General features: G+C 40.8%; 1 protein-coding gene across 1 annotated transcript in view; it reads right to left on the reverse strand.

The window, feature by feature from the left end:
• The window catches only part of CUBN (cubilin), a 277,325-nt gene that overhangs the window by 197,774 nt on the left and 64,576 nt on the right, over window positions 1–14,975 (reverse strand). The window contains exons 24-27 of the mRNA XM_060097791.1: window positions 13,739–13,899; window positions 13,126–13,307; window positions 12,214–12,370; window positions 9,122–9,309 (exon numbers count right to left, since the gene is read on the reverse strand). Of these exons, the coding sequence (XP_059953774.1) occupies window positions 9,122–9,309; window positions 12,214–12,370; window positions 13,126–13,307; window positions 13,739–13,899 (688 nt within the window). The remainder of the gene's footprint in view (window positions 1–9,121; window positions 9,310–12,213; window positions 12,371–13,125; window positions 13,308–13,738; window positions 13,900–14,975) is intronic.

Raw genomic sequence — 14,975 nt, forward strand, 5'->3', positions numbered from 1 at the left:
CCCTTTCTTGGAGCACATACTAAAAAGGGCTTAAAATTGTGAGTCCTTCTCCTGTCCTTTTGAGATATATTAGATTTGTATGTCCTACAACTCAGAGTGTCTTTCTCAAGGATCTAAACTCCATTCCTTTGAAATGCAACCGTTATGAAGGACAGGCCCCTTGCCTCCCAGTCTCTGTGAGAGGATTGAATCCTTACCTCCGTCACTGCCAGATACAGACACAGAGGCCTAACCACGCTCATGGTGACCAACGCTCGCTAGTTTTTCACATCCCTGACTCTGCTCGAGGCCCCGCGGGTCCCCTCCCAGCTCCCTGATTCTCCCTTTGAAACACCCAGTCATCTCTGTACAAACTGAAGTTCAGCTCAGTTCATGCCGGACCTGCTTCCCTACTGCAGGAGCAAAACACTGATTAAAACATGTTCTTTCAACTCTGACTAGTGTCTGGTTTTGTTTACCTTTGACAGTTCCTCCAACACAACTTCCCTTTGTGAACCCTACAGCTCCCTGACACCTTGCTCAGTTACCCGTCCCCAGGGATGCGTCCTCTGACCCACGGATGAGCCGGGTCCTCCTGCTTCGTGTCTCTGGAGCTCCCGATGATATTCCCTGATAGCGCTTCACACGGCTTGTGACTAACTTTGTATCGTGTGATAAATGAAGGTCTGTCTCCTCCATGAAAACAAGAAAAACTGATGCTAGAACGGTTTTATTTCCACAGCCTATGTGTCTAAATTATACTTGAATGACTGAATGAGTGGATAAATGAATGAATGATGCATATGTAGATGGTAATAGCCTGAGGAAGTACTATAGCAAAAACAGAACAAAACAACTGATCCTGTTACATTGTGTTTGATTCAGCATTTCCCAAATTTATTAGAATTTAGGTCTCTTTGTTTGTAAAACATCTGTGGCAGAGAAAGCTAAGTGGTTTCCCCAAATCAAATTCCCCTTTGTCTGGCTTCCTGAATCACTATGTGGAAAGCAAAGGAATACCTACATTGGTCTCTAACATGATTGAGAAATAAACTTGTATTGTACTAAGCATCTAAGAATTTCCAAGTTCTCCATAAAACAGCTAGTATTCCTTAACTAATTACAATAGCCTGTGGGTCTGATGTTGCACAGTTGCAGTGATGGAAAATGCTGCTCAGGCTGCAGACTTAGACAACATGGATATAGGACTGGAAGACTGAGGGGCATTAGTAATGTTTTCATCCATTTTTTTCATTAGCAGCTGCTTATTCTGTCACTGAAAGGAGGACATGGAAGTGCAATAAGCAATGATATAAACATCTGGTGAACAGGATGACATCAGAAAGAGGAGTTGGCAAGACATGAAGTGAATCTTATAAAGACTAGAGGGAAATGCATTTGACAGAAGTCACTGACATAACTGAGGGGACTTGAAACGGACATCAGTGGAGAGGGGAAGGCATCAGAAAGATATGAAAGGATGTCATGCAAGATGATAGTGGCAAAGATGCCAAATAAAGAAAGTGGAGGAGAAAGTTTAGAATCAGAATTCACACATTGTAAAGTGAATCTGACATTTTTATGTAATGAGATAAACATAACAGCTCACCAGGCCTTGGTGAGTCAAAGCATATAATTCAGCTGTAGCAACGGAAAAGTAGGACCTACTGAAAAAGAAACATGTAAGAGCACTCGAAGGTATACGTTAAGAAGATACCTGTTAAAATACTTACAGCTTCCCAGGAGAGAGCTTTGAAGTGAGGATAAAATGTGCTGTCACAGTGGAAGTGAACGATAGACAGTGGCCTCAGCTCCTGGACTAAGGCTTAGATGGGGTTTGCTCTGTTGGGATTCCCAGGGATTTTGATTGAGTGGGTCTGGGGTGGGGCCTGCGAATACATTTTTCTAACAAGATCCCCAGATGATTCTCGAAGGCAGCCAGATTTAGCAGCCAGTTATGGGGGCTTTATCCTCCACCATCAGCTTCTCCCTCAGCAGAAACTTTTTTTTTTTTTTTTTTTGCAAAGGAAGCATATCAACACTAGTGGAGCAAAAAGACACACAGGAATGGCAACGGGCAGATGACTTTCCAGACACCTCCCAGACACCTCTGGTGTCTTGTTCTTAAAAAAAGCATAGCATTTGCTGAATTCTTTATATGCTGTCCTCTGTCAGAAAGTAAAGAGTGAAGAGAAGTACTCTCATGGACTAATCCTGACCAGCAGAGAAGTGGTTGTTACTGTAGAAGTGACCAAAACGTTAGGAGAGAGTGATCAATTTCCCTAGAGCCTGTGATAATGGGACATATCAGTCATGAGCTTGAGGCTTGAGAGAGTGAGACTTTGCAAGGAGATATGAGCCCAGGGACCAAAAACAATTTAAAAATTAAAAATTAGGGACTTCCCTGGTGGCGCAGTGGTTGAGAATCCGCCTGCCAATGCAATCCCTGGGCCGGGAAGATCCCACATGCTGCAGAGCAACTAAGCCCGTGTGCCACAACTACTGAGCCTGTGCTCTAGAGCCAGTGAGCCACAACTACTGAGCCCGTGTGCCACAACTACTGAAGCCTGCACGCTCTAGGGCCCATGTGTCGCAACTACTGAACCCGCGTGCTGCAGCTACTGAAGCCTACATGCCTAGAGCCCGTGCTCTGCAACAAGAGAAGCCACCACAGTGAGAAGCCCACGCACCACAACGAAGAGTAGCCCCCGCTCACCACAACTAGAGAAAGTCCACATGCATCAGTGAAGACCCAACACAGCCAAAATCTTTTTAAAAAATTTTAAAAAGAACAAAGAAAAACAATAGATAAAGGAAAGGAAATTCAAGAAAAATGACAAATTCTTAAAAAATTAAACTCTGTCCACAAAGTCAGGAATAATTTGGGGAGCAGTAAAAGGGAAAACCTCAGAAGAACTCAATCTAAGAAAAAAACCCATGGGGCTACCCAGGACCCTTCTGACCATTTTATGAGCACACATACAAATTAGCTAAACTTTGGGATATGGTGCAATTAGAAAAATATGTCTATTTTTTAAAGCTATGACTGGGGCAAAAGAAAGATGAAAATGTTAGTTGGACCAGTGCTTACAGAAGATAGTGTAATGTGGTGAAGATGAAGTAGAAAGAGTCCTTGTATGATTTTGAAACTGGAAGAAGAAACACTGAAATCCAATTTAGAAGATAAGACAGTCAATTCCTTTACATGAATTTTTCCAGGTTTAAGTGCATTACATCCTATTGAACTGAGAGGTGTGGTCATTGCAGAACTAATTTTGTAATCTTGCTCGCTTCATGGGTAATTCAAAACAACACTTTAGGGGAATTCCCCAGTGGTCCAGTGGTTAGGACTCCGCACTTTCACTGCCGAGGGCCCGGGTTCAATCCCTAGTTGGAGAAGTAAGATCCCACAAGCCGCAGGGCACGGCCAAAAAAAAAAGAACAAAACAATGCTTTAGCATGCCGGCAGAATCCTCATCCCTGCTGGAAGGTTCTGCCTCTTCCCATAGACGTGAACTGTGAGCAATGCAGGCCAGAGGGCTGGGCCTCACTGCTCCTGGTCAGAGCTGGTCAGGCCGCCTAGAGGGGCGCTCATCCATAGGCAGGCTAGATCCATGCCTTGTTGTCAAACTGAAAAAGATGAGCCACCCATCCTTGTAATTTGTCAAGGGAAAGTCTAGTTGGCTGTGAGCACTTGAGGTCCATGGTCACGTAGTGTCATGGCTGGGGTAGCCTTATTTAAGCTAAAACTGTGAGGTTGAGGAAACTCAGAGGAAGCTTTGGGGATGAAAGATAGAAATGGACTATACGTACGCAGGGAGAAGCAACAAAGCCAGAAGAAAGGAGAAAGAAAGGAGAGGCTACTGAGCCCCCTTGGTTCCCGCCCTCCCCCGGCTTTTCAGTTGATCCCATGGCATGAGGTTTCTCCCTTTCTTAGGAGAACAGCCCTTTCCCAAACACTAATCTTCTCTCCATGGGTTAGTGTGAGTGTGTACCTGTAACCAAGAGTATAAGGCAGAACAGCAGGACTGCCAGAGGTCTGAAGGGAAAATGTTTCAACTTCCAAAATGTGGGAAAGATTTATTCTGGAAGCTCACAGATGAGTAAGATTGATGGTAATTTTGGGAAAAGTTCTAAATTGGACACTGGGCGTAAGTTGTTGGTATGTAGCAAAGATATAGCCAATGACCACTGCTTCCCTATGAAAGTGTCACGCTAAATAACAGGAATTCCTCTTGGTGACAGTGTCACTCGAGTGGTCAACCTGAGGGTTCCATGGAGACCCCCTCTTGTCACCTCTGAGAGTGACAATTACGGAAGAGAACACGCATGGAGTATGCGTGGTGTCACGGCTCAGAGCATCCGTCCACAGCCACGGAGCCTGGTGGAAGGCCTGGCTTCGCTACTCTAACCTTTGTGACTACAGACAACCTGGCTTTGTCTCAGTTTCCTCACCTGTCAAATGGGAAAATGACATTTCCTACGTCACACGGTTGCTGCGAGAATTACCTGGCAAATAACGTGTTCAATAAACACCAGCTATTATTATTACCAAGTTGTTTGAATAGTGCTATCCCCAAAACGTTCAATAACAGATGCATTTTAATCCAAGAAACCTATCATTTCAGAGTATTTGAAACAGGTAGCGTCTTTTTGATATTTTTATCAATTATTTTTGGAGAAGTCATAGGCCAATGGCCAATGAGTTTATATGCAAATGAATAATGCTCTAAAGACCAGAGAATCAGGATTCAGAGGAATCATGATGAGATGGAATTCTAAGGCAAAATAGTGAAATATAATTTAATAGAAACAATAGCCTATGTTTGGCTATGAAGCCATTGCCATTCATGTAAAAGTGACCTGGAGATTACAGGTGTTTAACATCATCCGACATTACGACTTGGCTAACAACAAACCTACAATACCAGAGCACAAGAACCAGATACTATGGTCCAACGCCAGGTTAGCGGGAGTGTTGAATCCAATCCGGTGCCACATTTTAAGAGACCCTGACATACAAGAGGACACGAAGAGGAGGGTATCCCACGAGAGCTGATCTTTTTTTTTTTTTTTTTGCGGTACGCGGGCCTCTCACTGTTGGGGCCCCTCCCGTTGCGGAGCACAGGCTCCGGACGCGCAGGCTCAGCGGCCATGGCTCACGGGCCCAGCCGCTCCGCGGCACGTGGGATCCTCCCGGACCGGGACACGAACCCGTGTCCCCTGCATCGGCAGGCGGACTCTCAACCCCTGCGCCACCAGGGAAGCCCGAGAGCTGATCTTTTTTTTTTTTTTTTTTTTTTTTTTTTGCTGTACGCGGGCCTCTCACTGTTGTGGCCTCTCCCGTGGCGGAGCACGGGCTCCGGACGCGCAGACTCAGCGGCCATGGCTCACGGGCCCAGCCGCTCCGCGGCATGTGGGATCTTCCCGGACCGGGGCACAAACCCACGTCCCCTGCATCGGCAGGCGGACTCTCAACCACTGCGCCACCAGGGAAGCCCTGCATTTCCTTTTTTTTTTTTTTTTTTTTTTGCGGTACGTGGGCCTCTCAGTGTTGCGGCCTCTCCCGTTGCGGAGCACAGGCTCCGGACGCGCAGGCCCAGCGGCCATGGCTCACGGTCCCAGCCGCTCCGCGGCATATGGGATCTTCCCGGACCGGGGCACGAACCCGTATCCCCTGCACCGGCAGGCGGACTCTCCACCCCTGCGCCCCCGGGGAAGCCCGAGAGCTGGTCTTTTTTTTTTTTTTTTTTTGCGATACGCGGGCCTCCCACTGTCGTGGCCTCTCCCGTTGCGGAGCACAGGCTCCGGACGCGCAGGCTCAGCGGCCACGGCTCACGGTCCCAGCCGCTCCGAGGCATGTGGGATCCTCCCAGACCGGGGCACGAACCCGCGTCCCCTGCACCGGCAGGCGGACTCTCCACCCCTGCGCCCCGGGGAAGCCCGAGAGCTGATCTCGCTGGACTTCCTGGGAGCATTTCTCCTTGTCCCCCGTGTCACAGTCTCTCCCCTCAGCTTCCATGACACCACAACCTCGTAGGTTTCCTCCTTCCTCTTCTCCCCACCCACATGCTCCCAGATGACCTAACACTGGCTCTGGATTTCCTGTACCTCTCTGTGCTGATTTCCCCCAAATCCGTCACTTTTGTCTGTATATTCAATACCTATGAAAAATCTCTTCTTCCACATAGAGCCTCAGACTCAAACTAAAAATGAAACAGTGAAATCAAGTTATAAAATACCAAAGAAATCCTTAAGGTTGACTTTCCCAAATTGCATGGGCAACATGGTCTTACTCCTTGAAGCAAATGACCCTTCCTCCCACTGAGTATTTTATTTCTAAATCTGAATCATTTCATTTTGCCCAGAGGACAAAGTAATAAAGGATGGATTCGCTTCCCAGTGGGATCTTTACCAACCCACACCTCTCAGCAAGGCTGGGCACAGTGTCCAACCAGCACCTAATCAAGTCCTTTCATAGTTTCAATTCTGTTAATTCAAAATAACTCAATTCTGGCTGCAGTAATAGCTACTCACTTTGGTCTTGGCTAAGTCACTTGAAAAAACCCTTGAACTAGAAGTTATTAAAATAATGAAAACTGGGCTTTGTGTTTGTGGGTTTTCTCTCCTTAAGTGGTTATTTGTGCTTTTAAAATTTCCATCATAAACCAGCCATTGTAGAGGTTGCTCTGGTCTTGCCCCTTGGCTTAAAGAAATGGAAAACCTCTCCTCTCTCTGGCAACAGTGTGATTCTTCGGAAGGCTTTGCTGAACTTCTGGTTCTCATTCTGTGTTTTTGCTGCTTTCACCATCAATGTTGCTTAAGATACACATCATCTGTGGACGGCCTCTGATGAGTGGCTCGGCCATTGTTGGAACAAGTATTTTTCATTTGACAGTTTTCGAGCACTTCCAAAAATTATCTGATGGGCCTTTTTGTTACCATTCCACCCTCAAGTAAGTCCAAAGAGCTGGAGTACGGTCCCTGGAAAGGTTTCAGCTCAGTTCCTCCCCATTCTTTCTGCCAAAGCCTCCTTTCAAACCCAGTTCAAAAGCTTCCTCCCCGCCCCGCTCTCTCCACTGTGCTTTATCAAATAAGGCACCCAGCAGATTGTTAAATGTGCAACACTCTTCACGCCCACGAATTGTATTTTGGGTTGTGCTTGAAATGGCTGAATTGCAGTGACTGTGAAGAGATTATACAAAAAGGCCAGTTTGGAATTCAGTGCTTTCTCATTAATTAATAGCTCTCCTTAAGCTGATGCTAAAATATGACTGCGATATTCAGTTTAACCTGAACTTACTGAACCCCTATAAGATCCCAACTCTGTAATCAGTGCCTGGGTTACAAAGTTAATCAGAGACAGCTCACACCTTCAGAAAGCTCATGGTCCAGTAGGGCATGTGGACACAGTCACAGAAGTACAAACATGATATGATAGACTGCTGGGTTTGTGGTATGAACACGTGGCTTTGAAAGCAACCTGTGCCTTTTTTTTTCCTAAAGAATGGACAGTGTCTCACCATGTGAAGAAAAGAAAACGGTGATCACTCCAGGTAAAGGAATGAGACAAACATGCCTTTGTTAAGCTTGTGAAGACCACCTGAGCTCTAGATCAAGGAAAGGAGACTTTAAAACCACTGCCAGTTTCATGCTTGTTTTATGTTTGTTTTACGTTGTCTCATATTTTCTTTGAATACTAATAAATATAACTTTCTGATGGGTAAACACTATGCTTACTATTTCTACCATACTGAGTTTTTCTAAGTATAAAGCAAGATTTTTTTTTTACCCAAAGAAAGTATCCTTCAAAAACAACGGAATCCATAAATTCGGCACCTCACAAAGTCTCTCAAAGTATGGGAAGCTTTCTCTTCTTTGTTTTGAACAAAAGTACAATTTGGAAAAAATATGTCAATCTCAAATGACCTCGATCAATGCTAGTTTGTTTTAAAGAATTGGTAAAAAAGAGGGTTAAGAAACTTTTACAAAGATAATGGTTTTTTCCCTGGGAATATGGCCTCAAAGTTACATGTGCTGAACGTTGGAAGCCTTTGCAAGCAAGACTTCCAAAAATCACTGACCATCTTAAAGAGAAACACACTAAACAATTGTGTTGTGGATAGATGGGTTGAGGGGAAATGTCCTAATGTTATCACAGTGGGTACTGGTCTCTTCAGAAAAGATTTCTAGTGAAAACATCATACGTGGATTCAGAAGTATTATATATTAGCAATGTAGACGGAGATAAAAGATGATGTGTTAGAGGACATCACAAAAAGTGATTTTATTAATGATGAAAACTAGATGGCAAAATATATGTAAATAGCCTGAGTAAAATTGTTTCATGAAGTGTGAAAGTGGAAAATAATATTCTAAACTAATATAATAGTTTATAAAATATATAATTTTATATATGAATGTATAACTACATTTGTAAAGTAAAGTAAGTAGCTGCCTACCTGTTCAATCTATATCTCTACAAAGTTGCATATGCAAGTTAGCAAAAAAGCTTTGGTAAATAAAATATTTTATCATAAAAGTAGCAGATTACCTCATATTTTGGGTTACCTAATTCTCAAGCAACTTTTATCACATAGCATTGTATATGGAAAGTTCAATAAATGTTATCGGTGGTCATTATTGTAACAAATAGAAACTTCCATTTTACAAAAAGAAAAATTAACTGAAATGAACTTAAGTTTAAAAATAAAAAACAAGAATAAAAATCATGATTCCCAGTATCAGGTAAATTAAGTGTTAAATAAAGCCATGATACTTAAATACTTTCTGATTCTTTGTTTACAGAGAACAAACATAAAAACAACCAACAAAAACCAGAAGCTATTCTTCTACTTCTGCATTATTTAAGCAATACAAGATTACTCAGTCCAGAAGTTACACTGAAACCTAAAAACACAGTTATTTGTGAATATAATTTAGTAGATTAAATATCCTTACTATCAAGATGATGCAGTGAAAGAGACATGAAATCTACCTGTTCAAATACCATGGGTAGTTGGCATACTATAGACATGTAGGCAGAGTGAGAGATTCGGTTCTACGAAGCATGATGACTTTTATCTTGGCTTGCTAACTTGAGCTGAAAATGCAGAGATTTATTTAGCTTGAGAACACATACCTCTAAGTAGTCGGTGTAGCAGTTTGGGTGAGGTTCCAATTCAAAGGCTAAAAACGTATAATTCACAGTGTTTCCAGTTGTTGCTTGGATGGTCCAGTTGCAACGCTGATTGACGGAATAGGGATTTGGATAATGTATACTCTCTAAGATGCCATAGGTCCGATTCACAATCACCACGTTCTCACACGCTGGAAAAAATAATGATTGTTAAGAACCACAGTCATATATATCATAATTGCTCCAAGATGTGTGTGAGATTTTCCTTTAGGAAAACAGCTAGGTTAAAAAGAAACCTATGGGGCTTCCCTGGTGGCGCAGTGGTTAAGAATCCGCCTGCCAATGCAGGGGACACAGGTTCGAGCCCTGGCCCGGGAAGATCCCACATGCCGCAGAGCAGCTAAGCCCATGTGCCACAACTACTGAGCCTGAGCTCTAGAGCCCGCGAGCCCACAACTACTGAGCCGGCATGCCACAACTACTGAGCCCGCACGCCTAGAGCCCGTGCTCTGCAACGAGAGAAGCCACTGCAATGAGAAGCCCGTGCACCCCAACGAAGAGTAGCCACCACTCACCGCAACTAGAGAAAGCCCGCGCGCAGCAACAAAGACCCGACGCAGCCAAAAATGAAAACAAAAAATAAGTAAATTTATAAAAAAAAGAAACCTATATGTATGTGAGTGTGTGTATATATGCAGACACACACACACATACATGCATAAATACACATGTAGTTGGTGCCGCATCTTTATAGAGAAACGGTTTCCATTTAGAACACATGTGAAATAATACTTAAGTGAATTCATAAGCCTTAAATTGTCCTTAAAATTGCCTGCGTTAAAATAGGCATCAAATTCCTGTGAGTCGGGGCAGAGCAGAATAGCTTAGCACGACTCAGACATCGGTCTCATTTGTTTGTTTAGAAAAGCGTATTAAACATTCCATGCTTCTGTTTTTCTAACTTTAGCATTTGGAAGGGACAGAAATCTTGGCCTTTAAATTCAACAGTTTAAAAACACAAAGTCCTATGTGAGGGCTAAAAATGAATAACAACATGGCTTTGTTGAACCTTCAAAAGTCAGCATGAAATCCATAATAAAGACTCTGCTATTCCTCCAGTTAGTCATCAGGAAGTATCAAATGAACAGAAGCCATGTAAAGGATTTGAAGAAGAAATAAAAGCACTAAATTCTGAAAAAAGTCTTCAAGCCAGTGGTGGCATTTCCTTCAGCTGAATTTTCAACAAAACCATGCTAGGGACTTCTAGGTATGGGGTAGTCCTGGGAGTCAGTGCCAAATTCCGCCAAACTAAATGGCTTGAATAAGGCCTGTGCAGGCCTCTTCTGGAGTCTTTTTCATATTGTATGATGTGCAATAAAAGAGAATGGGAAAATAAATACTACATCGAAAACGTTGTCTCTGAAAAACGTGGTTCCTAGATGAGTTTCTACTACACTGCTTCTCCACTGGTGGCTGGGACATCATTTGTAAGCTTTGGTATGGACAAGCCTACATTTGTGGGTCTTCAAAATCTTCCTTTGCTGGAACAAGGGAATAAAACTCTTTCTTCTTAAAAATATTTAGGTCACATTTTTACCCACCAAGGTTTTCTAAAGAAGAATTTTGTTGTTTTGGATGCCTGCGAGAAGTCACAACTATTAGGCAGGTAGGTACCATGGGCCTCAATGACTACACAACAGGGCAGGGGAAAATATATTCCATTAAACCCTATGGGTTGTCTCCCAGTGCTCAGACATTATACTATCTGCAAACCTCCAATTTCAAATAGCAGATTGCACAGAAAATCTCACCGGTTAGCTCTGATTCTACCGTTAAGGACCTATATCCATGTGCACTACGTTACTCCTTCAGTGTTCTGACATTATTAGAGAAAAACAAAATATCACAGGAATACAAAAAAAAGAAAGGGACCTTTAATAATCAACATGACTATAATCAAGAAACAAATTATCACAGCAATAATAATATTAGAGAATGATTATATGCTCAACCAAACAGATACATCCCTTGATAAAACTGGGGAGAGATTTTCATATACTAACGATGAATTTCTGAAGAACAAAGCCATATATCATTAAAACTCAATATTCAAAACTACCTAGAATGTAGCCTAACTCCCAGAAGTAAGTGAATGTGAGCCTTCAAATTCATACATTTCAAGGTTAAATATTAATACTCTTTCAACTAATCCAAAGGGCATAATCTGCGTATTCAGATTATGATCTTATAATTTTCATTCCATTTTTAGGTAATTGTGCCAAAATTATTGATAAATTTAGCTTTGGTGGGGCAACGAACTCTACTTTTTAAAACACAAATGAAGTGTTTATTAAATAACATAAATTAAAGGAGAACTTATTTTCTTGAATTTTCATTTTGAAACTAAATTTAGGAAGTATTTAATTCTAGTGCTAGAAGGGATATTTCCTGATCAACTAATGTAATCTTTTTTATGAGAAAGTCATGCAACCCCAGAGAAAACAAGTGAACTTCCGAGGGACTTGGGGGTCAGGACAAACACCTGGGACCCTTGACTCTTTGTTCAATACTCCTTTAGTTCCACCATCATGCCTCAAGGGAAAGCAGATTTTAAAACGGCATCTCTACAATGACCAGATTTTTCCACAGCAAAGAATGTGCCTACTTCACATATGATTCATAAGCATAGTCTCCCTTAATAAAATTTAAGTACCTTTTGAGATAGAAGACAAAAACAATAGTGTTCGATACACTTCGGTACAATGGAATAATGTCTAATTAGAAGATTGTAATGTTTAATCCAAATGAAAACCCATTAGCTGTTAACCTGTTACACTGATCTTTAGCTGAATTGCGACTGTCTCAGCATATTCCCCTTCCAAGTTTCTGTAGCTTACCACGTGCTTTAGTTGCACGACATTAAATTCAAGGCGTAAGCATTTCTCCCTCAGATAGAGTTAAATTTTTTTTTTCATAAGGAGGTAAGATTTCTTTCAGTTGCTCAAACCAATAGGTTATACTTATTTCAATTTGCTTCATTCATCCAGAGATTGAAGACCCACTATAGGCACCAAGCAACCGGCACACACACTTACTCTGGTGGTATTTAAGCAGGAAGCCACGTCCTTGCTGACCTTCATCTGTCCTCAGTTTTAAAGACATGCTGTCTCCACTAGAACGGATGACAGGCGGTTTCTCATTCCCACAAAGCTGAGTTAGCAGATGAGAGCTGGTACTTGGCCCATCATATACCTTTAAGAAAACGTTTTAAATGTCAGATGATTATGGCTATAAACACTATCTAAAGGACACTGTATTTCTTAAGAAGTGGGGAAGAAATACAAAATGATATGACAAAAGAAGAGTCCTGAATCAAAATATCTTTCAAAATTATATTTAAATGTCTATAAACTTGAGCCATGAACTCAGAACCCAGGTTGAAATGTAAAGATTGAAAATGAAGGATTATTACATGTTTTGGAGACCATAGCTATTATCAGTAGTGTTCCTTGCTTTTTTAGTTCATAGTTTATAATTTATTGCACTTTAATACATTTTTTATTTAGATGGTTTTTCAGTGGACGAGGGTGACTTGCTGATACTACAAAAAGTCCTGTTTCGATGACTTCAAATATCTTCTCTAATTCACCCTCTAATACATCCTCTAGATTGTTAGTTTTCAGTGTATATATAGAAATTATGTAGATAATAATTATGATAAATCTCACAACCCCTTTCAGGAGATTTTAACCATATCTTAACAGTGCATATTTAATATATTGATATTTTAAGTACTTAGTGTACCAAGACATTCATTAATATATGCTGTACTTAGAAGGCTATTTTCATCAAATTTTCTTTTAATTTTTTAGTCTGTTTAAGTTTTTAATATGGATCTTTTGTTTAAATGTTCCCCTTTCCCGAATCTCAAAAATAAAAAATGATGCATTAAGGTGTGTGGGGCCAGATGGAAGCAGTGAAGGCTACAAGTGAAACTTTATACATACAGCCAGATAATCTGAAGTGCAGTTTGGATGATACTCCAAATGGAAGTCTTCAAATTCCAGTTCAAACGGACTGCCGTGGCTGGATTTCAACCACCAGTGGCATTGGGAGCTGTGGTGGTAGGGCATCGGGTAGTTGGGAGATGTGAACACGCCGGTGGGAGTGGTGAGGTTGCCTCCACAACCTACGGGAGAGAGACATGGGAGGACACACATCCTTTTCTTTCTGGTAAAACTGCATCTTCTTGTCTATATCAAACTGGTGCTACTGTCGCTCCCCTTTAAACCAAGTTGCAAAACAAAACTGCACCACCAAACAGTAGCTAGCCTGTAACCCTAATTCACATCAATGTACTTTCCTTTTCCTACCCAAGAGGAACAGCTTGATGAACTATACCAGGGAACTAGAACATTTTCCCTTACTTTGTCCTTCAAAAATAAAAATAAAAACAAAACGGCTACTGTTAATTCAGAAATATTCACAATGTTGAAGTTTATTATAAATAGTACTGACAAAATACAGCTGGAAAAAAAATAGATAAGAGCACAGCAATCCAACAATCAAGATGCCAGTTAGACTGGACTCTCCAATAAAAGACAAGTCTTGGCCATTTACCTGTTAATGACCCATCCCAGTAAGCCGAGAATCCAGGCCCTGAGCCAACGAAGTCACTCTTAAATTTTAACCATAGTTTGTTACTGTGGGAGATGATTCTTGGAGGTGGATTTGAGCCACAGTATTGCCCCAGGTGTGGTGAAGTTTCATAGCCTCCATTCCTGTGACAAAATACAGATGTGATCATTTGTTAGGGTATTGATAATATTACGATATGAACATTGAACGTTAATTGAACTTTGAGATCAAAAACAGATCAGTTTGTCAGTCAACCTCTCTCTCAAATATTCTAAAAACAATTTCAATTTTTCACTTCATTAAATAATATATGAATAATAACATAGAATAACCATCATGTATGGTTGGCATGACATTTTATATAACCAGTTGCAAATGGAGAAAAAGTGTTTAATCTTCTCCCTCTCAAATAAAGCATCTGGCAAATGGGTCAGAGAACAAAGGAAAAAGAAACCATAATTATTAACAGTAGAAACAAAAGTCGCTTAATTTTACAGAGAAAACGTAAATGTTTTTCTTCTCATTTGAAAATTTTCAAAATTTAATATATTTGACATAGTTAAGCAAAATTTTGAAAATAATTCTTTCCCCAAGAACTTTTGGGGTCTTAAATCTAGTTTATAATCTATAGCTTTTTCAAGCCTAGAAAAAAAATATTCACTCAACATTAAAGTCCAATGATTGCTGAAAATTATGTTGTTTTAGCATTACATGGTATGATAATGCTTTATTGTTTTAGTATCTTACTTTACATCATAGAACAAAACTTACTATAAAATAGTATATGATTCTAGGCTTTTGAAATGCCAAATAAAAAATTTAACACAGATGCACACCAAATTGATTAGTCTAATTTAACTCAATGTAATGATTTGGGGAGATATTAATGTATAACTTAACTCACCTTTACTGCAAATATACCTTTTAAAACCCACTCTTTCAAAGCACTAAAGAATTAAAGAAAAAAGCCTTGCACTGAAATTCACAAGCCTAGAATTTATTATCTGAACACAAAAAAACTTTGTGAAAACTTTATCTTACCATGATTTTTATAACAAATTAGACTAAATGGACAGTAAACAGCCTAAAATTTAAATTGATTTTACATAAAGTAGGTATTCAGTACCTGAATTGCAAGTATCTAATTTCAGACCAGTAGTATATCTGTTTACTCTGCCCAAATAAAATTCAGCGTTTATTTTTAAATATTCCCAATAAA

This window comes from Mesoplodon densirostris, chromosome 4, assembly GCF_025265405.1.
Source record: "Mesoplodon densirostris isolate mMesDen1 chromosome 4, mMesDen1 primary haplotype, whole genome shotgun sequence".
In the NCBI taxonomy this organism is placed as follows: domain Eukaryota; kingdom Metazoa; phylum Chordata; class Mammalia; order Artiodactyla; family Ziphiidae; genus Mesoplodon; species Mesoplodon densirostris.